This window comes from Phyllobates terribilis, unplaced genomic scaffold, assembly GCF_046119375.1.
Source record: "Phyllobates terribilis strain yellow unplaced genomic scaffold, ASM4611937v1 Scaffold_2__4_contigs__length_985480577, whole genome shotgun sequence".
In the NCBI taxonomy this organism is placed as follows: Eukaryota; Metazoa; Chordata; class Amphibia; order Anura; family Dendrobatidae; genus Phyllobates; species Phyllobates terribilis.
The window spans coordinates 338,690,409-338,717,368 of NW_027362762.1; the positions used below are offsets into that span (position 1 = coordinate 338,690,409).

Below are 26,960 nucleotides of genomic sequence, written 5' to 3' on the forward strand. Positions count from 1 at the left end.
ATGTGTGGCCTCCTCAATCCCCAAATCCTGGTATGTGTGGCCTCCTCAATCCCCAAATCCTGGTATGTGTGGCCTCCTCAATCCCCAAATCCTGGTATGTGTGGCCTCCTCAATCCCCAAATCCTGGTATGTGTGGCCTCCTCAATCCCCAAATCCTGGTATGTGTGGCCTCCTCAATCCCCCATTCCTGGTATGTGTGGCCTCTTCAATCCAAGTATCCTGGTATGTGTGGCTTCCACATCCCCCCAATCACTGCACACATAAAACAATAAACACTTATACTCACCTTCCTTCCTCACCTCTTCTCCAGTGCTGAGTCCTGTCTGCAGCAGCTCATGTCGGCATCTGAGCAGCGCGCGCTCTGAGAAGCCGAGGTGACCTGCTGCCAGCACATTCACTCCTCTCCACGCCGGGACTATGGGCGTGGAGAAGCGTGAATATGCTTTCTCTTTAGCAGCGGGCACTGACAGCAGGAGCCGGGGCTCAGCGCTCTTCCGTGCCTGCTACTAAGGAGAATGAATATTCCGTCTTCTCCACGCCCATGGGAGTGGAGAAGAGGGAATATTCATGTCCCTTTAGCAGCGGGCACACGTGGTAGCTGCAGCAGCGGCTACAGCGTGTGCCCCGCTCCTCCACTGCCGCAACCCGCTCCTCTGCCGCCGCAACCTCCTACTCACCTATCCTCCTCGTTCCCACTCTGCTTGGGGCCCTCACGGGCCCCCTCCGGCCACGGGCCCCATAGCATTGGCGTGGTCTGCCGCCATTGGCGGTACGCCACTGGTTTCAGACCTGTGCCATACTACTATGGCACTCTAATTGCTTGGACACTGTCACTCTTACACAAACCTGGATTCCTGCTGCATCTCTTAAGGGAAACTGTCACCAGTTTTGAGTCTCTAAACAAATACCACCACCTTTATCTGCTCCTGTGTTGCATTCTACAAAGTATGCCTATACGGGCCTGCGAGGCTACTGCGCAAGCGCGAGATTTGATTTCGCTATGTGAATGACACAGAACGTGTCATCCACATCAATCAAAGATGAAGGTCAGCGATTACAAGCAGAGAGGAGGAAGAGATGCTGCAGGGAGGACACCCTATCGGACTGCACCATCCTCATTTAATACAGCGCCAGAGCAATTAAAATGTTATTTTTATACAGGAGGAGTCAGGAGATGATAGATACATTTTTAGAATGCAGTACAGGAGCAGATAAAGGTGGTGGCATTTGTTCAATGACTCAAAAACTGGTGACAGGTTTCCTTTGATCTGGACAGCTTACCCCCTTAGATGCTGCACCCCTTAAATGCCACAGAGCACAAATGGGTTAACAAGGTTGCCAGGACTGCGATTCATATCTGCCCAATGGGTTTTCTGTCGGTCTAATACTGACAGGCTAAAATGATTTGGAATACTATGACTGGAGTTATGGGGACATATGGGGTATGTAACACTTAATTTATTAATGATCCCTTCACTTTGGCAAATTTTGAGTACTGCCCAAAGTAGGCAGGTCTTCAAGGGGTTAAAAGTATGGTGTACGGACAATGCTGTCTTTCTTTATCTATAGGTTATAGCTATTAATAGTAATAATGTCTTTATTTCTTATAAAACTAATCCTAATCTAATAAATGATTTTATAAATGATACAGACACTAAACCTACAACCATAGACTGGCACATGAGTGGTTATTGCCATTGCTTCAGCAACTTTTGACCAATGGAATGTAATACAATCTAAGGGCTCGCTCACACTGGCGTATAACACGGCCGAGTGCCAGCCGACGTTTTATCAGATAGCACTCGGCCCAATGTTATACTCTGGGGCAGTGCAGATCTGGGATTTTTTCTCATGGTGATTCGGTATGTGAAAACAATTGTAGTATGCTGCGAGTGGCTCCAGAAATCGGACCACTCACACCCATACAAGTCTGTTTCATCTGAGTGCAGTTCGATGTACACTCACAGAGACAATGGAGAAGATGGAGTAATTAAGTTCTCCATCTTCTCTACACCTGCCACAAAATTGTCTCATGCAAGAGAATCGGAGCACACTCAGATGACACTCGGCTCAAACGCTGACGGAGTTTGAGCCGAGTGTCATTAACATAATCGGCCAGATTCTCTCGCATGAGAGAACATACGCCATTGTAATCGTACCCTAAAGGTCATGTACAAAACCATTATGCAGGTAACATGCAGCTGTTTTTGTAATAATTGCCTCAACTAATTAGATCAGGATGGAAATAGCAATAAATCCATCATGTTATCTTTTCACCACAAGAATATAAGTATAATAGATTGGTGTCTATGTTCTAAATGCATTGTATGCGCCATATTTATCCACCTTCATAGCTTTTCTGTGCGTCAAAAACCTTCCAAGGTCATATTTTGTCTGAACAGATGGAGGGCAGTTAATAGACATAAATTTATTTCAATAGCTAGAATTGGTATATTGTAAAAGAAAATATCTATGATCAGCTTTATTGGACCATTGCATATAAAAGAGCACCAAAACCAGACAGCCATAGAAATTGAAAAGTAACCTGCATTTAAAAATCTTATTATGTAAATCAACAGTACACATGAAAATAAGCAATTTTGTAATATATCCTATCAGAGAAAGCTGCTTTTTTTCTCCTCCTGGATTGATCATTCACTCTTAATTCATGGGTAATGTCTGTAAAATCTGTATTCAGTGAAGACAGAATTTCCCATTACTTAGAGATGACAGTTGGTGATTTGAAAATTCTATGTAGAGGGAGGGGGGAGCTGGTTCAGACAGACATTCTGCTGCAAGTTCTCCTTAAGCGACAGTTACAGTTTTCCATAGAACTTTATGAACACTAACTGCCATCTGCTATCTCTGTAATGAGAAAGTCTGTATTCACTGAAGACTGCTTTTACCGGTGAATTGACACTTTTAATAAGGAATGATCAGTCCAAGAGAAGAAATATTTCTTTATCAAAATATTTTACAAAGTTTCCTATTTTCATGTGTACTCTTGACTTATGAAATAAAAATTAAAATGATGGTTACTTTTTAATCATTTGGGCAGTAATAAGACTATAGTATTTATGAAATAGTATTGCAGTGGTATCATATGCAGTGCATTATCAATGATTAGCTAAATTATTTTTATCGCTTAAAGGATTTGTCCACTATTCCCCCCACTATGTATCCCCCGGGGCCCCTAAGACTTTTTGTAATTACCTTCTGTTGCAGTTACTGCCTGTGAGCGGCGCTATCACTGGCCGCTCACAGGCATCACGTGACCCCCGGCTGCAGCCGGCTCTGACATCCGCTGATGTCACGTCATGATTCTGGATGCAGCCGAGGGTCTCTCTTCTGCATTCCACTGTGGATGCTGGGCTGTGGGTGGGGTTACCCCGTGCGCATCCACCTAGCGCTCTGCCTCTCCTCATTCATTGGGAAAGCGAGTGGTGGAAGCTGGGTGTGACCCGCGGGGTAACCCCACCCACAGCCCAGCATCCACCGCGGGGACCGCGTCACTGATGTCACGCCTCCCTTGACATGACATCAGTGGGGGGTCACGTCATGCCTGTGAGCGGACACCGATACTGCCACTCACAGGCAGAAACTGCAGCAGAAGGTAATTACAAAAACCGTTATGGGCCCCGGGGGGATACATTGGGGGCATAATAAAAAGTTGTGGCCAACTTCTTTAAAGGGGTTTTCCCATGAACAAAAGTTTGTTTCAAAAATTGTCTGTGTCCTACCGTATACGGTCAGACACAGCCAATCTATAAAATTAACTTTTGTTCATGGGAAAACTCCTTTAAAGTTTTTTTTTTATTTAAACACAGGGGAGGTTACGAAAGAGAGTAGGAATATAAGGTTTGCTTTATACTTTTGCTTCCTTTAGTATCTACTTCTGGTTTTGGCTAGTAAAACCATGTCAAGAACGGCAGAAAAGCAGCATGTGTGATTCCAGCCAGGATGCAGTGAATTGTAAAATGCACCCAAACTTTGTTAGTAAAAAAAATAAAGAAAAAACAAAATACTAGGTGCGTTGCTAAGGTCTTAAATAATAAGGGAGACAAACACTTATTCCTCCTCCCCACATGCACCAAAGCAACATACGGTTCCTGGATGAATTTGTTTACTTTTTAAATTAAATTCACCGCTACAGAACAAACATAAGAATTTGGTACTGGTCAGATGCAATCACAGGTAAAATAAACGTAAGCATAGGCAGTGGGCATTCTCCTCAGTGTTATTGAGATTGCAAAGTAATTATGATGGTATCCAGAGCAGGAAAGCAAAAAAAAATAAAATACTATAAAATCCTGAGCAAAATGCCCTTGAAGATCAGGTTTTGCTGCCGAAAATTGACGCAAAAAAGAACATGTTGCGTGAACATAGCCTAAGTGCCTCAGTTAGGAATTGTGAACACCTAATGCCCCCCAGAGTGCCCCAATGACCATGCAGTAAGTTTACCAGGTATCACTAAATCTACTATTTTACTTGTACTAGGAAATAGTTTGATTATGTTTTATTATTTAATGTTATTTCAGTCATTGGGTTCTTGCCGAGTTCAATATCAACAACAACAACAATACTGATGAGTAAGTTATTCTGTAGAAGAAAATCCCTTGAAGTCTTTTGTAATAGTTGTGATGAGATGTGGAGTTATTCTTACACCTCTAACTATAGATGTGGACAATGGTAGTGTAGAATTCCAAGTTATCCCTTTTACAATAAATAGATGTCTTGTGTCCGGCCTCCCTGTATAGTGACCCTTGTGTCATCTCCTTTGTATATTATTTTATTCTTGTTTTAATTTTGTTTGTAAGAATTGTGCCCATCAACCATTCAATCAAGTAAACTTACTCAGCTTATGTTTTATAACCACATAGTCACTATAAAAATACAGTTTGTGCAGTCACGTTTCAACCCACATTAACCAGCAGCATCATCATATTAAAATACGTAGTGTACAACCACATGTATTGATCTTATTTCTGTGGAAGACGCAAGGCCAGACATTTCACCATAATCTGCTTGTCTATTATGCAAGCACTGATTTCGCTCTCATAGACAACTTACATTGACACTTACTGATTGATTTAAAGGGAGTCTGTACGCAAAAAAATGACTGTGAAGTCAAGACAGGCGCTTGGTGCACCCTTCGAAGTGGCCAAACTGTAAACAGCACTTTCCTACCTACTTGTTTTCCGTCTATCACTGTCCCTCTCTAGCTCCTGTAAAACTATAGCTGTCAATCAAGGAAGAGGTGACAGAGATAGATGAAAAACAAGTAGGCGGGAAAGTGCGCTGAACTGTTTGGCTACACTAAGGGTGCACTGAGCACCCATGCTTGGTTTTAGCAATCATTTAACAGTCATTTTGTGCTGATAGACGCCCTTTAAGTTGTAATTTTTGGTAACAATAGGATATATATATAGTCATAAAAATATGTACACTGTTTTGAATTCTATGACTTTACGTATCAAGAAAGACATAATAAAAAAAATTCTGGTCTTTAAATCGTCTAAAAAAAAGGAAATTCAATCTCAGATGAAACAACAAATTACACCATGTAATTATTTAAAGAAAAATTAGGCAAAAACGTAGAAGTAGTGTGTGAAAACTACACCCTTACTGTTTTCATGGGAATTAAGTTGTTAAGTAGCTGCCAAGTGCTATTAATAACATACTATTGAATAATTGTTCATCATAAAGTATGACTACTTCTTTAAAAGTTGAATTGTACTGGTTTGGAGCATTCAGGTAGGTGTTACCACGGATTGGGAAGGGTTAAAAAGCCATTTCAAAACAATTTAGATTCCATCATTCTACAGTGAAAATTATTATTCATAAGGGGAAAAACATTTGAGACAGTTGACAATCCTTTCAGGAGTGGATGTCCCATTAAATTCACTCCAAAGTCAAAACATGGAATACTCAGAGAAAATGCAAACCCAGGAGCTACAGCTCAGACTCTAAAGGCCAGCAAATCTGTATCAGAATGGCTGAAAAGAAAAAAAAAAAAGGGTGATGCAATGGCCCAGTCACAATCCTGACCTCATCCCAATTAGCATCCTGTGGTGGGACTATAAGACAGCCGTGTATAAATGAATGCTTATAAACCTAGAAGAAATTAATTAATGTTGTAAAGAAGAGTAGGCCAAAATTCCTCCAGAATAATGTGAGAGACTGATGAAGTCATACAGAAAACAATTACTTCATATTATTGCTGCATGAGATGTACTTAATTTTTCACACAATGCTTCTGCATTTTAGCCTAGTTTTTGGTAAATAATTAATTACGCATTGTAAATTGTCATGTGGCATTCATCTGAGGTTGTATTTAATTAATTTTAAGACCTTCTGAAAAACAGTACTATGTACTAATTGATGAAACCATGGAATTCAAAGAGGATGTACTTATTTTTTTCATTACTATATATAGTAATATCTAATAAAATCTAATTTTATTACAAATAATATGTTTAGTAACTTGACTTAAGGCTTTTTGTATATAATAACATAGTAACATGCCCAAATCAGTATTTCTAGCCATATTAAATGTAAAAACTAGCATATCAAACTAGAATAATATATCAAGCATCTTAATCATCTAATTTACCTATTTTACTAAATTAATGATATTTCTGCATCACACAAGTCGCACAAATAATCCAATTATTTGAAATTCACAATCGGAATATTGTCTGAAAAAAAAAATGGTCACAAATTCATACAGCAGAAACTAGGCTGCTCGCTCTTGTGGCTGTGCTATTCTCTTCTCTGAAAGGGCTCTTTCCACTTTCCATGTGACTGTATTAAACAGTAAAAAGAATGATCAGAATGCTGCCAAAGAGAACAAAGAGCAAAAAAAGGAAGACAAAGATGAAGAAAAAAAGGAAAAAGAAAAAAAGGAAGAAAAGAAAGAAGAAAAGAAAGAAGAAAAGAAGGAAGAAAAAAAGGATGATAAAAAGGAACCAGAGTAAGTACTGAGAATTGTGCTGCTGCAGATTGATATGAAGATCATGCTTGTTGGGAATGGGATTTATATGCATGATTTGCATGGAGTTTTTACTTTACCTGTTTGCTTACTAAGGTCTATGCATTGGCACAACATGTTTTTCCATGTTCACATAAAAAGTCCAATATTTTTGGAATAATCATTTTAAAATATAACATAAGAAATTTTTTTGTTATGATTTAAGCAATTACACAGAAAAATATGATAACATTTTCAATGTATAGGAAATTACAAATGGATTACAGTTTATATACTATACCATAAACCAGAGGTGGTCAGCTTGACACATGGGGGGCCTTAAACCATCAACTTAAAGGGGTGTACTCAAGTTCTTAAAGTGAACCTGACAGCTGATACATGCTGCCCGATCTAGGGGTAGCATGTATCAGGCACTGGCTGTATGATCTCAGCTAGTTATGTTTGACTCTGAAACGCTGTGGCATTTCAGGCAAAAACGTATTTTAATATCTGCTGGGGGCCAAGCAGAGTTAGAGACTAATCGGATAGATGAGTCCCGATGGGTTCTCCCTCCTTGCCCGATGTTCTGGAGTGACAAGTCTCTCCTTATATGCGCACAAAGGCAGAAACCTATCAATCCAAGGTAAGTCTCTCGGGACCCGCCTGTCCCACTAGTCTCTAGCACTGCGCTGTCCCTGGGCTCTTTGAATGTATGTTTTTCTCAAATTCAAACGTACCTGGCTGAGTTTTTATAGCCGGTGCCTAATACATGCTGCCCCTGGATCGGGCAGCATGTATCAACTATCAGGTTCTCTTTAAATTGCTTTAATTAGTTAGATAACATAAAAAAAAGCAAGTGTGCAATTGACTTGCTTTTTCCACCTGCTGTCATTCTCCTGCAAGGAGAGATTTTCTCTGTTATAGTGTACAGCTCGTTTCCATAGAGCCCATAGTTACATTCCAGGAGAGGGATTAACTCTGAACATCCCAGTCAGCTCTCTCCAGCCTGTTAATTTCTATACAGCAGTTATCTGGTCACCTCCCTCTTCTTCCTTTCATCTTCTGAAGAGACACATTTATAAATCACCAGCCCATCAGCTTTCACAGCAGATCTTCTAATCACGACTTTCTGCTCTCTATGTCCTGTGTGCTTGTTCAAATATCTGGTTATCTCTATGTGTAAATGCATGGATAACAGTGAAGACTGCAGAACAAACCACTAATAGCTGAATGTGTTATAGCAGCAGTACTGAGTTTTATAGTTCTACTAAAGCTACAGTTCTGCTCACCAGAACTGTCACTCAAGGAGGAGAGCCCGCCATGCTAGAAACCAGGAAGTACGGAAACTGTAAGGAGATTGCATTGCTCTGAACTGCTTAAAAGACAACTTGAGAATACCCCTGTCAAAGTAACATATTCCACATAATGCCAGGGCTACATCAAGGAGTTAGGGAAAATGTATAAGAAAAGAACCACATGCATAGTGGGTCAGGATAGGGGATAACTTTCCAGTCATTGGGGGTCCGACAGCCAGTGCCCCCACCAATTCCAGCATCCAACCAACAGCCTTGGCGCCCATCAATCCCAAGAACTGTAGCTCTGAAATGCCCCATATGAATGGAGCTATGGTCGATCATGTGTACTACTGATCCATTCATTCTTAATGGGAGCGCCAATGATTGCCAAGCGCAGTGCTTGGCTGCTGGTGCTCCCATTAGAATGAATGGAAAGGCAGTGCACATGATTGACCTCCGTTCCATTCAGTCTGGGCTCTTCAGCTCTTCCTATCAGTGGGGGGCCTTGGCGGTTGGTCCCCCAGTGATCGGAAAGTTATCCCCTATCCATTGAATAGGGAATAACTTTTAAACTTGAGAACACCCCTTAAAGTCCTGTAGTGAAGTCTATGAGAACATGTTTGGTAAAAATGCCACACCTGAAACATGCTGTATTTTGAAAAAATTCTACTGACACCACTCCCAAGAAATCCATAAAAATTCTCTGTTGCAAGTGTGTTTAACTTGCAGTTATCATCTGGCTGAAAAGAAAACTGTGTGATGCCACCCTGAAAATGTTTCCATGAAAATGTACCGAGTAAAGGAATTAAACCTGTATGACCAGCACGCTTCTCTTCTCCACTTTTTCCCCTGCTTTAGCGGGATAAAGGGAGAGATACAAATGCTGGAATACCACAATAAAACTGTATTGACCTTTAGTCAGAAAAATTACTGTAAATATTTTTTTTTCCATCAAAATAAATATGACCCAGTGTATAGTAAGAAGAAGAGAAAAAGAAGCAATAATGGGGTACATGCATTAGCTTACTTTGTTCAAAACAATGCTTTCTATTTGGAATAGTGCCGTTACTCTCTGCACTTCATTTGCTGCTTACATTTTTATTTCACTGTATTTCGCATGTACGTACTACATACTCATTGTTAGATCAGAGTGGCTCCATTTATATCAATCATATGAGGAAATATGGAAAAGGTTTGTTTTTTAAATATATTCTTTTAATTTTGCTATCTATTATAGGAGTCAAATTGTACAAATTCAACATATTATTTTAATTTAGCAATTTATTGTAGGTTGTATAAATTGTAAAAATGAAATATTCTAAAGAGAATATACACACAAAGGTGCTGATGCCATCAGATTTCTAGTGTCAAGTAGGGGTTGGAACGTAAATCTATTCCTTTACACTCTATATAGAGATTAAATACAATGGACATCTTTAACATGAAAAGTATTTTTTTCATATGTGTTTTTTAGTTATGTTAGTGGTTGCTGGTGCTGCCTCCTTTTACATACATCAGTTTCATTTCTTTACAATTTTAGCCTTTCCAGAACCCACAAGAGTTCTTTCTTATGCTCACAGACACTCATGAAGAGAAGTGTGTCATTACTCCCTGCCCACCTGCACAGTCTGTCATGGGTTCTCTATATGCTCATACACTGCCTATGTGATTCATCACCTTCCCCTGAAGTGTGTATATTTTTTCTCCCTATCTACATCATATTTGATCTGCCCTCAATGAAGACTTAGATGCTTCCCTCCAAGCATTCTTCATTTTCTCAGAGTGCTGGCACAGCTGGGAGCAGAGTGCTGTCAGACTTTTTGTCAGAAGCAAAAGGACAACCATATATGTGAAGGAGTTGCACTGACTCTAGAACAACAAAAGGATAGGAAATTTTTACTGAAGACTGTTTAGAAAGTTTCATAATATTGCATTCAGGAAACAAATAAACAATATTAACAATATAAACAAGTGTCCACAACTTTTAAATTGTTGATGCATTTAATCTTATAAAAGATGCTTATTATTAATAGAAATATTTCTTTCTTGGTAATAGAAATAATGTGATGGAATATTTTTACTAAAATAACTAAAAATAAGCATTCTGATCCAGGAATCCATCCTGATCCATGAGTCTGATATTTCCCATTTCAAGTTGGTAATTGTTTTATATTCCCTCATTTGCCAGAATGGACATAATCAGCTCAGGCGAGCTGCGCTGAGGGAAAGGAGGAGCCTTGAAGTTTCACATAAGGCTTTTATTAGTACCAACACATTTCGGTGCTGTCCCGGCACCTTTCTCAAGGTCAAAGGACCAAAATGTTTTTTTTTTTTACCTTGAGAAATGCACTAATCCAGCGACAAAACGTGTTAGTACTAATAAAAAACTTATCTGAAGCTCAAAGGCTCCTCATTTCTTGCTGCGCAGCCCGACTAACGTGATTCTCCAATCTGGTAAATACACATCTGGAAGATATCTCCTTCAGCCACGGGGCAGCAGCAGTGGATATTCGCAATTAAACAGATGTTGTGCCTTCACACAACACATCCAGGTGAATGCAACCCTTCAGTGGGGTTCTTTTTAAACGGTGCTGCCCTGTTGTGTGCGCTTTTGCTCCTCTCTAGAGTTCTTCATATGACCCTCATTGACAGATACGTAAAGGTAAAACAGTTTACTGACTGCCAATGTCTCTTTGCTCATGCTTGTAGCATTTCTTGTTCTCTGATGTACTTTTAATACTTGCATTATTTAATTATAGAAAGAAAAAAGAAGTCTTCATAGTTGATCCAGCCAGTAACTTCTACTACAGATGGCTATCAATCATCTTTGTACCTGTGATGTATAACTGGTGCTTTCTAGTTTGCAGGTAAGTATAGCAGATGTCACCTGTCGCTCATTCGCTTCAGTCATACTGACAACTGGTATTTTTTTTTCTCTGTTTATAGAGCCTGTTTTGATGAACTACAGAAAAATAACATTATCCTGTGGATTGTCCTGGATTATAGTGCAGATGTTGTATACATTATGGACATGCTAGTAAGGTTCCGAACTGGTGAGTTATTCTAGGACTAGCACCGCCAATGATTGGTTATCTACACTACAACTGCAATGACATATACCATTCCATTTTAATAGTTTTTGATATCATTAAGACATTTCGTAAAGGGGGTACTTTAAATAAAGCTTGCTTTGTAAAGTGTGGGTAGGTAGGTATTTAATACATAAATTATTAATGGAATCTTGACCTCAAAAGAGCCCTATACATCAGTCGTCCACATTCTTTCATTTCTGAACTTTCTAAACTTCTTTATTTGTAAAAAATGTGCAAACGCGCAATAGGGTCTTATCCAAGAGTAAAAAAGTAAAATATAAGGGTGACAAATATGGTTTAACTGACAGCAGCTGAACATCCACACATGATCAAAGTTGTAATGTACAAACAGGAATAGTGGATTTCAAATGTGCTGCTGATTCCAAGATCCCAGGACAAAGTAATTAAAAATGGTAAGTGGTTTATTGTCAATGTATTTCAAAGTCAATAATGATGTCTTCCTTAGGACTAGTGATGGGTGAACCCAAACAGTAAAGTTTAAGGCTCATATCGGACACCTAGTGTCCGTTCATGGATCCCGAACAAGGATTTCTCATGGAAGTCTGTCTTACTGTTCGGGTTTAGCAGCCAGAACAATACTTGTTGAAAGGCTGCAGCGCAGCCAATATACAAGCTTTTCCGGTCTGGGCACTTCCTGCTCCATCACAGCCATGCCAAATATTGGCATGGCTGTGATTGGCCGGCGCAATAAGTAAAAAAAAAATAAAAAAAAATAAGATGTGGGGTCCCTCTATTCTTGATAACAAGTGCAGGTTCATAGTTCACTCGCGATCAGCGGAAATTCTCACACTTGTGCCTGCCGCTGACCTCGAGTAACCCTATTGAGCCTCGCTCTGAGAATGTTCTGAGAATGAGAGTCAATAGTGTTACTCATGGTCAGCGGCAGGCTGGAGCATGAGAATTTCCGTGCCTGCCATTGACTACGAGTGAACTATGAATTCGCGTTCTGAGAACTTTATCACAACGAGACTCCATAGGATTTGATGGGCATCATGGGACATTTCACTATTATATTACCATCGTAACTTCCTGGATTTATTTTAATTAATAAATGGGTAAACGAGGGAGTATGGGAGAGTCTTTATTCAAATAAAGTATTTTTTTCCTGTGTATCTGTATTTTTTAACTATTCAATTACCGGGATAATAATGGGGATGTCTAATAGACGCCACCCTATTACTAACATTTGGGCTTGATGTCAGCAGACATTACACAGCTGACATCAACCTCAAAATATTACTCCATATTACTGCACCAGGGCAAGCAGGAAGAGCCAGGCAAAGCACCAGAATTGTCGCATCTAATGGATGCACCTTTTCTTGGGCTGCTGCAGGCTGCTATTTGTAGGCTGGGAAGGGCCAAATATCCATGGACCTTCCCAACGTGAGAATATCAGCCCCCAGCAGTCTGCTTTACTTTGGCTGGTTATCAAAAATAGGGGGGACCCCACATCATTTTTTTAAATTATTTATTTATTACTAATAAATGAAAAATACTAATAAATAAGTACAAAAAATTATGTGGGGTTCCCCCTATTTTTAATAAACAGCCAAGGGAAAGCAGACATCTATGAGCTGATCTTATTTTTCTAGGAAGGGGCCAATATCCATGGAGTTTCCCAGCCAATTAATATCAGTCCCCAGCTGTCTGCTTTGCCTTTGCTGGTCATTAAAAATGGGGGACCCTAAAGAAAATGATGTGGGGTCCCCCTATTTTTAATAACCAGCTAAGGCAAAGCAGACAGCTGAGGGCTGATATTAATAGGCTGGGAAGGTACATGGATATTGGCCCCTTCCTAGCCTAAAAAGACCAGCCCTCAGCCCTCCCAGAAATGGCACATCCATTAGATGCGCCAATTCTGGCTCTTAGCCTTGGCTCTTCCCGATTGCCCTGGTGGCAATCAGGGTAATGGGATTGTGGGGTTTATGTCAGCTGGGTAATGTCCATTGACATCAAGTCCACAGGTTAGTAATGGAGAGGCATCTATCAGACACCCCATTATTAACCCAGTAAGTCAAAAGAGAAGAAAACAAACTGAAAAAAAATCTATATTTGAAAAAAAACTCCCCAACAATTTCCCTCTTTCCCCCATTTATTAAAAAAAATCACAGAAAAAAACAATAATCCACAGGGTCCATAGTAATTCATAATATGGAGGTCCCATGATGATCGCAGCTCCATTGACTGGAGCAGCAGCCACTGCTGGGTCTGATGCTGTACTACGCGAGACTCGAATGCTGTAAACCATATATGTCAAACTCTGGCCCATGTGCCAAATCTGGCCCTCAGGGTGGTTTTATTTGGCTCGCAACACCAGAACCACCATCCCTAGATGGGGCCATTATTCTGTAGGGAGGACTATATGGTGCTTATAATACTGTATGGAGGACTATGTCGGGCCCATTATTCGGTATGGAGAAGTATGTGGGGCCCATTATTCTGTATGGAGGACTATGTGGGGCCCATTATTTTGTATGGAAAACTTTGTGGGACCCATTATACTGTTTAGTAGTTGGCCCGCGACTTTGTCCAAGTTTTTAATTTTGGCCCTCTGTGTGTTTGAGTTTGACATCCCTGTTGTAAACTGAGATGACGTCAGTAAGGTTATCTCCATTCACAGCGGTTGGGTCTCACGAGGGCAGCGCGAATGCCAGAATAATGAGCGACCACAAGTCTGGCACTTGGCACTCTGGCACTCATTAGTCCAGCACTCGTGCTGTCCTCATGAAAACCGGCCTCTGTGAACTGAGGTGACATCAGTAAGGTTACCTCAGTTCACAGTGGCGCTGCCCCCATGAGAGTCGGCAGCTGTGAACTGAGGTGACGTCAGTAAGGTTACCTCAGTTCACAGCGGCCCTGCCCTTGTGAAAACCGGCAGCTGTGAACTGAAATAACCTTACTGATGTCACCTCAGTTCACATCAGCTGGGTCTCGTGTAGAAAGCCAGGTGCTGCTCCAGTCTGGATGAAGAAGGCTAGGATTGTCGTGAGACCTCCATATTACCGATTACGGCGGGCCCTGTGGATTTTAATTTTTTTTTAATAAATGGGTAAAAGAGGGTAATTGCTGGGGAGTGCTTTTATAATTAAAATATTTTTCTCTGTGTGTGTTCATGTCTTTTAACTACTGGGTTAGTAATGGGGGTGTTTTGTAGGCGCCTCTCCATTACTAACCCATGGGCTTGATGTCAGCGGACATTACACAGCTAACATCAACTCCACAATCCCATTGCCCTGATTGTCACCGCACCAGGACAATCGAGAATAGCCGAGGCTAAGCGCCAGAATTGGCGCACCCAATGGATGTGCGATTTCTGGGGCGGCTGAGGACTGATATTATTAGGCTGGGAAAAGAAAAATATCTACGGCCCTTCCCAGCCTATTAATATCAACCCCCAACTGCTTTGCCTTAGCTGGTTATTAAAAATAGGGGGGACCCCACGTCTTTTTTTTAGGGTCCCCCATTTTTAATAATCAGCAAAGGAAAAGCAGACAGCTCTAAGCTGATATTAATACGTTGGGAAGGTCCATGGATATTGTCCCCTTCCGAGAAGAATAAGACCAATTCACAGCTTTCTGCTTTCCCTTGGATTGTTATTAAAAATAGATGGGACCCCACGTTTCATTTATTTATTAATTTATTAGTATTTTTCATTTATTTATTTATTCATTTATTAGTAATAAATAAATGAAAAAAAAACACGGCGTGGGGTCCCCTATTTTTAACAACCAGCTAAGGTAAAGCAGACAGCTGAGGGCTGATATTCTCAGACTGGGAATGCCCATGGTTATTAGGCCATTCCCAACCTACAAATATCAGCCTACAGCCATCCCAAAAGTGGCGCATCATATTTGATGCACCAACTCTGGCACTTAGCCTCAGCTCCTCCCAATTGACCTGGTGCTGTGGCAATTGGGGTAATTGTTTTTGGGGCTAGTAATGGAGAGGTGTCAGTCAGACACCCCCATTACTAACCCAGTAGTAAAAATAAATAAATACACACACAGAAAAAAAATGTATTTAAATAAAGACTCCCCCACACTAATGAAATGATCCCACGAAGTAATCCCGATTCCACGTCCATTTTCTTTGTCTCCGGCGTCTGTGGATAGCAGTAAAGCTACCGCTATGCACAGGCACTGGCTGGTGAATACTCTCATCAGTGTCGCCCGCTCTCACTACTATCAGCAAGAGCAGGCGACGCTGATGACAGTAATAGTCATCAGTTGGCACCTGACCAGCAGTAACCTTTTCACTGCCGGTCACAGCCACTGGCTCACACGCTGTTGTCTGTGTGACAGCGTGGAAATCACAATAACTAGCAGCTGTGACCGGCAAAGACTTCAGTAAGGTTACCGCCGGTCAGAGCCAGTGGATGTTTGGGTTCCCCATTCAATTGAATGGGGTTCGGGTTCAGGGTCAAGTTCGGGTACCGTTCTGGTACCCGAACCAAACTTTTTTATAAAATTCGGTCAAACCCATCCACAGGTCCCCCATCCCTACTCAGGACCAACCACATGTGAAGTGGCAAGGTTCCATACTGTACATATGGTTAAATACATGAAAAAATTCAAATAAGGGCACCAAACACAAAGGGATGGGGAAACAGATCACATGTGCTATCTTTCTGCATCAAGATATATTAAAAACATTCCAAATAACATTGTCACTTTTTATTTCAATTCAATAATTAAAATTGCATAAGAATATGGAAAAAAAGGAGAGAAAAAAGACTAGCTTAGTGATAGCACATCACTCTAGAGAAACATTTAATGCAAATGACACATAATGAGACATGTTTTTTTTTCATATTCTTATATATTTTTTAATTATTGAATTGAAATGAAAGTTAACAATGTTATATGGAATGTTTTAAATATATTTTGATAGCACATGTGATCTGTTTCCCCACTCCTTTGTGTTTGGCGCCCTTATTTAAATTTTTTATGTATTTACTGCTTGTATTTAACTTTGCCACTTCACATGTGGTTGTCCTGAGGAAGGAGTCATTATTGACTTTGAAAGGCGTTGACAATAAAACACTTTCCATTTTTAATTACTTTGTCCTCGGATTTTGGAATGGGCAGCGCATTTGAAATCCACTATTCCTGTTTGTACATTTCCACTTTTTGATCCCCAGCTGACCCTCTAACATTATTCTCCTCTTTCATTACATCAGCTTTATGCCCTATATAGCCAGAGGTAAGATTCAAATTTTTAAAAACTGGTTCCCTGTTTGTGTTAGGAAACCACACCCATTTAAAAATCATGCCCATTTGAATGTAACACCCATTTTGATAGCCACACTCATTTTCACGCACACTTTTCTCAATCACAAAATACAAGTAATGGTAGCTAAAAGTAAAAGTGCTTTACCCTTCTTACCTCACCTATACCTTCATTTATAGTCTCATTGACTTCTGTCAAGTTCACGTTGTTCGAGACACACTGTCAATCAATTCTTAGTATGGTATATAGCATTAAAGGGTTTTCTACAAGTTTTGAAGATTAGAACTAAAGGAACCTGCTCAAATTTGAAAAGATAATCTCTTTTCCATTTGTCACCTCAACTGTCTGCTGCACATAATATCTGGCCTCAGCAGCCACATCCCAAATATGCACAAAAAATGCCCCTTGGCATTTTTTATGTTTTGCTATCTCAAAACCTGGAATTTTACTGTTTTTTTTAGGGTTTGCATCAGTTCATGTAAAGAACATGCCTACAACTGTGAACATTCGGTTTTCTTTGTATTGTGAAGCAAACAACAAATAGGACAAAATAACTGAAAACTTCAGTGTACATAACTATTCACCCCCTTAAGTCAGTAGAGCCTCTTTTTGCGGCAATTACAGCTGCAAGTCGCTTTGGATAAGTCTCTATGAGCTTTCCACATCTTGCCACTGGAATTTTTGTCCATTCCTCAAGGCATAACTGCTCCAGCCCCTTCAAGTTAGATGGTTTCATCTGGTGAACAGCAATCTTCAAGTCTGACCACAGATTCTCAATCGAATTAAGGTCTGGGCTTTTACTAAGCTTCTCCAAAACATTTACACGTTTCCCCTTAAACCACTCGAATGTTGCTTTAGCAGTATGCTTTGGGTCATTGTCTTGTTGGAAGGTGAACCTTCGTCGCAGTCTTAAATCACTGACAGACAAACAGGTTTTGCTCAAGAATATCCCTGTATTTCGCACCATCTATCTTCCCCTCGGCTCTGACCATTTTCTCTATCCCTGTTACCGAAAAACATCCCACAGCATGATGCTGCTACCACCATGTTTCACTGTGGGTATGGGATGATGAGATGAGTTGGTTCGGCGCCAGACATAGCCTTTATCTTGGTGGCCAAAAAGTTCAATTTTGCCTCATCTGACCATGGCACCTTCCTCCATACATTTGGGGAGTCTCCCACATGTCTTTGGCAAAACTCAAAATGAGCCTTACAATTTTTGTGTGTAAGTAAAGGCTTTTTTCTGCCTGCTCTTCCATAAAGACCACCTCTATGGAGTGTACGGCTTTTTGTGGTTGTATGGACAGATACTCCAGTCTTTGCTTGGGAACTCTGCAGCTCCTTCAGGGTTACCTTTGGTCTCTATGCTGCTTCTCTGATTAATGCCCTACTTGCCCGGGCTGAGAGTTTTGGTGGGCGGCCCTCTCTTGGCAGGTACCATGTTCTTTCCATTTGATGATATTGAATTTGATGGTGCCCCAACCCTGACTTGTACTTCTCAACAGCTTTGTCCCTGACTTGTTTAGAGATTGCCTTGGTTTTCATGGTGTTGTTTAGTTATTGATGCCTCTTGCTTAATGGTGTTGCAGCCTCTGTGGCCTTTCACAAAAGGTGTGTATATACTGACAGACCATGTGATACTTAGATTACACAGAGGTGAACTTCCTTTCACTAAGCATGTGACTTATGAAGGTAATTGCTTGCACCAGAAATTTTTAGAGGCTTCATTGCAAAAGGGGTGAATACATATGCACATGCCAATTTTTAGTTATTTGATCCCATACATTTAATTTACTGTATGTCTATATTTTTCACACTTCACTTCACTAACTTAGACTATTTAGTGCTGATGCATAACACACACATCGGATTACAAAAATATTTAAACACAGGTTGTAATATAACAAAATAGGTAAAAAGCCAAGGGAGGTGAATACTTTTGCAAGCCACTATGTAGCTGATTTCTTCTAGATCACATTCCCCACTGTTTGCCAGACTTCTACACTGCACTAGATGAAGAAACAAGTGACATAGTGCCACCTTGCACAGTAACAGGACCTCTCTTTTTCCCCCCATAGAAAACAATATCCTCAAAAGTAAAATATATTACAGCAGTAATAATGTCCCCTAATTGTTCCCTACAGTAATTTTGCCTCCCACTTGCCACCATAAACTAAAAATGTATGTTCCACATTCTGGCCCCGATACAGTAATTACGTCATCCATCCTGGCTCATTTCTATAATAATGTCCCCCATCCTGGGCCCTTTCTGTCATAATGTCTTCCATCCTGGGCCCCTTCTTGCAATAATGTTCCCCATCCTGAGCCCCTTCCTGTAATAATGTCTCCCATCCTGGACCCTTCCTGTAATAATGTCTTCCATCCTAGCCCCCTTCCTGTAATAGTGTCCCCCATCCTGTAATAATGTCCTCTGTCCTGGCCCCTTTCTGTTATAATTTCCAACATTCTGGCCCCTTCCTGTAATAATGTCCTATATCCTAGACTCCCTACTATAATAATGTCCCCCATCCTGGGCCACTTTATTTAATAATGTCCTCTATCCTGGACACCATTTATTTAACAATGTCTCTCATCCTTGCCCCTTTTATTAATAATGTCTCCCATCCTGGCACCTTGCTGCAATGTCCTCTGTACTGGGCCACTTTATTTAATAATCTCCCCAATCCTGGAAACCATTTATTTAATAATGTCCCCCATCCTTGCCCATTTTATTTAATAATATCCCCCTTCCCAGCCCCTTCCTGTAATAAAGTCCCCCATCCTGGGACCCTTTATTTAAAAATGTCCCCCATCTTGGGCCCTTCTTGTAATAATGTTTATCATCCTGAGCCACTTCCTGTATTAATGTCCCCTATCATGGAACCTTCCTGTAACGTCCCCCATCCTTGACCTCTTTATTTAATAATGTCCCCCATCCTGGGCCTTATGTCTTCCATCGTGGGTCCCTATGTCCCCCATCCTGACTTTGTGCCCTGAAATACATTTCTACTGAATGTGCAGTCTCCAAGTCTTCAGTACTGGATTTGACACTGCTTCTTGCTAATTTGGCAAACCGACTGTAATTTTAACAACCGATTCCCCTAAACACCACTGTGTGTATGTGACCACTTTTACAATCCTAAAACATGCCTCCATTCAACCCTGAAAATTCAAGTTGCATGCTGTTCATTGTAATTTTCTTTTCACCAACTATCCGTTGACTACCTCTTGAAGCTCATCAAGAGAATGCCAAGAGTGTGCAAAGCAGTCATCAAAGCCAAAGGTGGCTACTTTGAAGAACCTAGAATATAAGACATATTTTCAGTTGTTTCACACTTTTTTGTTAAGTATATAATTCCACATGTGTTAATTCATAGTTTTGATGCCTTCAGTGTGAATGTACAATTTTCATAGTCATGAAAATACAGAAAAATCTTTAAATGAGAAGGTGTGTCCAAATTTTTGGTCTGTACTGTATGTATCATGTATGTATTCATGTAAGTTTTTATAAATTGACCTAATAAAATTTCTCTTTTTGTTATGTCATTTTTACTCAAGGTTCCTTTTGTTCTTTTTTATAAATGTGTAGGAGAAATATAGCTATGCTCACACCATGTTTTTTAATCAAGTTTGCTGAAAAGTACAGTTTTTTTGTTGGGCAAATTTACCATCATGGAACAGGACGCAAAAAATTATCCAGTTTTCTTTTCTCTGCCCTGTTTAAGGGGAAAATTAACTATTGTATAAATCATATTTTTGGGCTAAATGTAATTTTTTTTGTAGAAATCTTTCAATATCTACGCTGGCTAGGCTACCAATTTCAGGAAACAACACATACATTTTAACCACAATGAACAGACTCTGATCCTATCTTTTGTACTGAAGCATCTAATGGGCGTGTAAAAAGGTCATTATGAAGGAGAGGATAACAGGGTCAGCTGTGAAGTTACCTATTGTTATTGGTTCATCCTGTGTTATCAGCTTTGTATAATGTTGTTATCTGTCATTGTAACTCTGCTTCTGATGATAAAGATGTAACTTCTTCCTGGAATGACAGGAAGTTTGAGTATAAAATAGCCCAATAATGATAACAGATGATGACGAAGGAGATAAGGATATGGCATGTCCAATTTCAGAGTGTTAATACTTTTGTTCTCAGTAAGATAAGCCATCGCCAGAGGAGTCACGCAGATGCTCTCTTTTAGGGAACTGTGTATTCAGGAGCAGTCGAGAGAGATAGCTGTTGGCTCATCAATTGGCCAAACCATTGTTCAGCCAACAGCTATCTAGATTTTATATTGGTAGGCTTTGTTCACATTTTTGCATCTTGTTGAATGGCATTGTTTTTATTTTCAAGATTAGTAAGAAATCTACTTTCAAGACAGACAGCAATTGGAATCTTATCTTGTTGCTGTTGACTTATATATATGTTTATGTTACTAAATACATTCAAATAAACAGGGCAAAAAATGCATAGAATCATAGAATGTTAGAGTTGGAAGGGACCTCCAGGGTCATCGTGTCCAATCCCCTTCTCAATGCAGGATTCACCACACCATCTCAGAGTGATGTCTGCCCAGCCTCTGTTTGAAGACTTCCATTGAAGGAGAACTCGCCACCTCTCGTGGCAGCCTGTTCCACTCATTGATTACCCTCACTGGCAAAAAGTTTTTTCTAATATCTAATCTGTATCTTCTCCCTTTCAGTTTCATTCCAGTGCATTTCATGTTTCCATGTGCAAATGAGAATAAGGATGGTCTCTCTATATGGTGACATCCCTTCACATATTTGTAGACAGCTATTGAGTCTCCTCCTAGCATTCTCTTTTGCAAGCTAAACATTCCCAATTCCATTGCTTTTCGTGTTTCCATGTGCAAATGAGAATAAGGATGATCTCTCTATATGGTGACATCCCATCAGATATTTGTAGACAGCTATTAAGTCTCCTTCTAGCATTCTTTTTTGCAAGCTAAACATTCCCAACTCCTTTAACCATTCCTCGTAGGATATAGTTGCTGTCTGCTCACCTTCCTGGTAGCTCTTCTCTGAACTTGCTGCAGTTTTTCTATGTCTTTTTTAAAATGTGGAGCCCAGAACTGGACATAGTATTCCAGATGAGGTCTGACCAAGGAGGAATAGAGGAGGATAATTACTTCATGTGATCTAGACTCTATGCTTCTCATAATACAGCCCAGAAGTGTGTTTGCCATTTTTGCTGCTGAATCACACTGTGGACTCGTGCAGTCTGTGATCTATTAGTGCACCCAAGTCTTTTTCACACATGCTGTTGCTTAGCTCTATTCCTCCCATTCTGTAGATGTAATTTTCATTTTTCTTGCCCAGATATAGAATCTTTCATTCTCCCTGTTAAATACCATTCTATTAGTCCCTGCCCATTGTTCAAGCTTATCTAGATCCTTCTGAATCTTTTCTCAGTCTTCCCTAGTGTTAGCTATCCCTCCTAACTTTGCATCATCTGCAAATTTGATTACTTTACCTTCAGTTCCCTTATCTAGATCATTTATAAAAAAAAATGTTGAAAAATACTAGAGCCAGGACAGAGCCTTGTGGTACCTCACTTGAAACTCTCATCCAATTGGATGTGCAACCATTTATTACCACTCTTTGAGTACGATCACTGAGCCAATTATGAATCCACCTAACCGTACCCTTGTCAATCCCATACTTGGTCATTTTTTCAATAAGGTTAGTATGAGACACTTTATCAAATGTTTTGCTAAAATCGAGATATATTATATCTACCACATTTCCCTGATCCACCCAGTCAGCGGTTCCATCAATAAAGGAAATTAGATGAGTAGGGCATTGTTTGCTAAAAACCCATGCTGGCTCTGGTTAATTACTGTATTCTTATACAAGTACTTATGACGCGCCCACTGGGCCGTGTGTGGGGGAATACCCGGAGCCGGGTCTCTGTGTAATGTCAGAGGTTGTAGTCTCTGTGGCGGCGACCCGGTCCCTTGGCTCAGGGTGGTCAAACCAGTGGAAGATCTGTTTACTTGCGGTTTTTAATGTTTAAATGTCCGACTACGCCACCCGTGGAATGTGGTCACTGAGAACCGCCGCTGCGGGGCAGACCACTGAGGCTGATGTTGTGTGCGCAGCAGAGGGTAGTATAACTCCCCACGGGAGGAGTATAGCCTCAGGGCAGTGAGTGCAGATGGTGGAAGTGATGGTGCGTGGGAGCAACAGTAATGACTCAGAGTCCAGTGATGCAGTCCAGGGTCTTTACTCACAGTTTTACACTCCAAGCCACTTCTGCAGGTAATAACTGCCCACTTCGTACTGTGCTCACCTGGTGAGGGGCTCGGCCAACTCCCAGGTACCTTTGGAATGCTTTTCAGGACCCCCTTCGTGTGTCCTTTCCCTGGCCCGTCGTACCCCACAATTGACCACGTTTCTGTCCAGCTGCCTTGGACCTTGGCAGGCAAACGTATGTTCCGTTTCCCTGGGCCCTATATGGTGCCTTCCTAACGGGTGTAGTGAGGGGCCGTAACATGTGCAATGCCACGGCCTCCGGTTACTAGCTGAGAGTAGTTGCTCTCCTCCACTAGATGAGCGATCCGGTTCCCTTTCTTGGCCTGACCCCCCTACTCTGGTAGTGGCGGGTGTACGGTGGCGACTGGCCGGTCCGCACCCCTGGGGTCCCTTCACTCCACTACTGGAGCCTCCTCCGTTTCTCTCCTTCAGTTTTCTCTCTCCAGGCTCAGGCCTTGAGACTTGGCCTGCCTGCAGAGCAGAACCCGCGCAGAGCCCCTGCTCCTTGCCTTATTCTCTCCCTGCTCTCCCCTCTCTTCTCCCTGACTCTAAGATGGTGCCCACCTTATATACTCCTACTTTTCAGTGCACCGAGAATCTACTCTCCCCGCCCACACACTACCGGGTTCCCCCTTTCTAGGTGTTCCCTCCCCCCACTCCAGCCAGGGACAGGGGCAGTTGTGCTCACTCTTGGGAGCATTGTCGCCCTGTCCCCCGGAAATGTGGTGTAGTGCATGTGGGTGTTAGGGTCCTGAGCCACACTCCATCCTTACCTGGAAGTGAGATATCACACCTCTGGGTGAGATGCAATACCTCTGTAGCGACCGAACCCTCGGGGCTCTACATTCCCCCCTGGTAAATCACAGCACGTCCGCGGGCTGGAACAGAGCAAAAGACAATTGATTTCAAGACATGCAGAATTAAAGTTTTTTTTTTTGTTTTTTTTTTATCGTTACTTGTCATAAAACTTTTCTCTTTTCAAAAATATTATAATACTTTCTTCACATGCATAAGACATTATAAAACTCTTTTCACTTGCATAAACACATTTGTCACATATAAAACATTTTTAAGTAGAAAATATAAAACATTATCAGCAATATTTCAACGGCGAAGTCTCTTTAACAGGCCACAGTCCTTGCCGCGACCAGGTGTCCATGTCACCCTACAAGGTGCAATTTTACTAAGTGTAAACTTTCAAACACCTTCAGGTGTCTGTTGAGGTATGAGTTTATAAAACCAATAGGGGGCACCTTAAGAAGTGCAGCTATTTACAAGGGTTGGCTGCTCCCAGTCCTCAGCCGGATAGAAAGGGTTGGCTGCTCCCAGTCCTCAGCCGGATAGTTCACTGACCCTTTTCGGGTAACTTTAACAAACGAACTGCCAACAATCCCGAACCGGGTGAACTTTTTTTTTATAATCCGCAAACGGGCATGACTCTTCCTCTTCCACCCTGACGGGTAACTATTTACAGTTTCTGCTGCCGCTTTCTAGTAGCGGCGTCCCCCTTGTGGACGTTCCTCCTCCTTGTACTCTTCAGACCCATCCGGGTCCTCCATGTAGTAGGATTCAAGGTAGCGCTCCTCTTCCACCCGCTGGACGTTGAGGGCGTACCACCCTCGCAGGCCTCGATGTCGGGTGTACCACACCTGATCCCCCGGGAACAGATTCCGTTTCGGATGACCCACGGGCAGGCGACTTTCCACATCCCTCCGGTTAACAAAGAGGTCTATGTTTGTGGTCGGGTCCCGAATGAACCCCCACCCCTTCTCCTGGTGGAACCTGACCACAATCCCGGAGACTTTGGGACCGCGTACAGCCTAGGGGGGCTCGGCAGGTTCGGGTCTTTTCCTCCGCGCTCCGGGCCTGTAGCTGCTCCTGCTTTTGGCGCCGCACCTGCTTCTTCTCCAGCTGCGCTATCTCTCGGTGGCAGAACTCTCGCCTACGGGCTGCGTCCGCCCGCGTCTCTTGCGAGAACCCCATCAAGTCCTCCCCAGTCTGATCCCACTGTATTTGGACCTCTTCATCCGGGAGTTGGGGAATGGTGATTGGCTGCGGAGCGGGCAGGAGCGGAGGAAGCGGGACTTTTGCCTCCGCGGACGGGTCCCTCCGGTGGCAAGGGCGAACCCATCCGTGTAGCAGGGGGACCGGCTCCCCATCAGGATCGGTAAGCTGACTATACAATTCCATGCCCAGGGGTGGTAACGTTGGGACCAGGGGCGCTAGTTGGTGGAAGGCACCCGGGGGCATCAAGCCTTGCGACCAGGCTTGGGGCGGGCCGCGTCCAGCCGCACCCGGGATCAAGGGGCATGGCGTGGGACGTGGTCTGGCAGCTATGCTCGGGGCTTGGGGCCTAGGTGTAGGCGGCGGGAGCGGAGGAGGTGCAGCGACTTCGGGGGCGATCGGCTCCACGACAGGGTCCAGGGGCAGGTTAGTGGCGCCAGGGCTGGTAACAGGGGCGTCCCCCTTACCTGCTCCCGTGGTAGCGCTGCTCTCAGCCTCCGGTGGTTTTTCTCCATCCTCAGGGGCAGGCACGCTGTCGGGTGCTTGCAGCGTCACTTGCTGCCGGGTCGCGACCCGCCGGTCCATCTCTTCTTTCCACCCCGCGATGGCCTCCCTCTGTGCCTGGACCATTCTCCTGTCCAAATCCTCCAGCCCAGCCCGGAGGAAGTCAGGGTCCTCTCCGGGGAGCTGGGCCATCAGCTCTGCGAGGCTGTACGGAGCCACTTCGGCCTGCAGCAGGCCACTCATGAGGGTACCGGGGCTGGCGCTCTTCGCCATCTCCGGGTGTGGTCCACCAAGACTGATCCAAACCACACCTTGCCCTTTGGTTTTCTTTCCCTTCCGCCCCTGTTGGGGGTGGTTCCGGGGCAATCTGCTGACAGTTACTCTCAGGGGCAGCCCCCCCATGTTGATTGACATCTCTATAGGCGCACTCATGGCTGTTGGGGGTGGGCTCTGTCTTTGGCGCCATTCTGGGACCTGGCCCACGATGGGAGGTGGCTTCTTGTTGTCTTTTGGTGCGCACATAATGGCGTCCGTTCTTCTGGGGCAGGCGCCACAATCAATACAATGAAACAGTCTCTAGGCACACAATACCCGATGATAACGGGTTGGTTTCGATCCTGCCGACTACGCCAAAGTTGAGGCTCCCCCTGGGCCGTGTGTGGGGGAATACCCGGAGCCGGGTCTCTGTGTAATGTCAGGGGTTGTAGTCTCTGTGGCGGCGACCCAGTCCCGTGGCTCAGGGTGGTCAAACCAGTGGCGGATCTGTTTACTTGCGGTTTTTAATGTTTAAATGTCCGACTACGTCACCCGTGGAATGCGGTCACTGAGAACCGCCGCTGCGGGGCAGACCGCTGAGGCTGATGTTGTGTGTGCAGCAGAGGGTAATATAACTCCCCACGGGAGGAGTATAGCCTCAATGCAGTGAGTGCAGATGGTGGGAGTGATGGTGCGTGGGAACAACAGTAATGACTCAAGAGTCCAGTGATGCAGTTCAGAGTCTTTACTCAGTTTTACACTCCAAGCCACTACTGCAGGTAATGGCTGCCCACGTCGTACTGTGCTCACCAGGTGAGGGGCTCGGCCAACTCCCAGGTACCTTTGGAATGCTTTTCAGGACCCCCTTCGTGTGTCCTTTCCCTGGCCCGTCGTACCCCACAATTGACCACGTTTCTGTCCAACTGCCTCGGACCTTGGCGGGCAAACGTATGTTCCGTTTCCCTGGGCCCTATATGGTGCCTTCCTAACGGGTGTAGTGAGGGGCCATAACACATGCAATGCCACGGCCTCCGGTTACTAGCTGAGGGTAGTTGCTCTCCTCCACTAGATGAGGGATCCGGTTCCCTTTCTTGGCCTGACCCCCCCTACTCTGGTAGTGGCGGGCGTACGATGGCGACTGGCCGGTCCGCACCCCTGGGGTCCCTTGACTCCCTGGAGCCTCCTCTGTTTCTCTCCTTCAGTTTTCTCTCTCCAGGCTCAGGCCTTGAGACTTGGTCTGCCTGCGGAGCAGAGCCCGCGCAGAGCCCCTGCTCTCTGCCTTCTTCTCTCCCTGCTCTCCCCTCTCTTCTC

General features: G+C 42.9%; 1 protein-coding gene across 1 annotated transcript in view; it reads left to right on the plus strand.

Annotated features, from left to right (window-relative positions):
• CNGA3 (cyclic nucleotide gated channel subunit alpha 3) overlaps positions 1 to 26,960 on the plus strand; it is an 82,307-nt gene that overhangs the window by 50,948 nt on the left and 4,399 nt on the right. Inside the window, exons 5-7 of the mRNA XM_073664566.1 lie at positions 6,818 to 6,973; positions 11,025 to 11,132; positions 11,212 to 11,318. Coding sequence (XP_073520667.1) covers positions 6,818 to 6,973; positions 11,025 to 11,132; positions 11,212 to 11,318 — 371 coding nt within the window. The remainder of the gene's footprint in view (positions 1 to 6,817; positions 6,974 to 11,024; positions 11,133 to 11,211; positions 11,319 to 26,960) is intronic.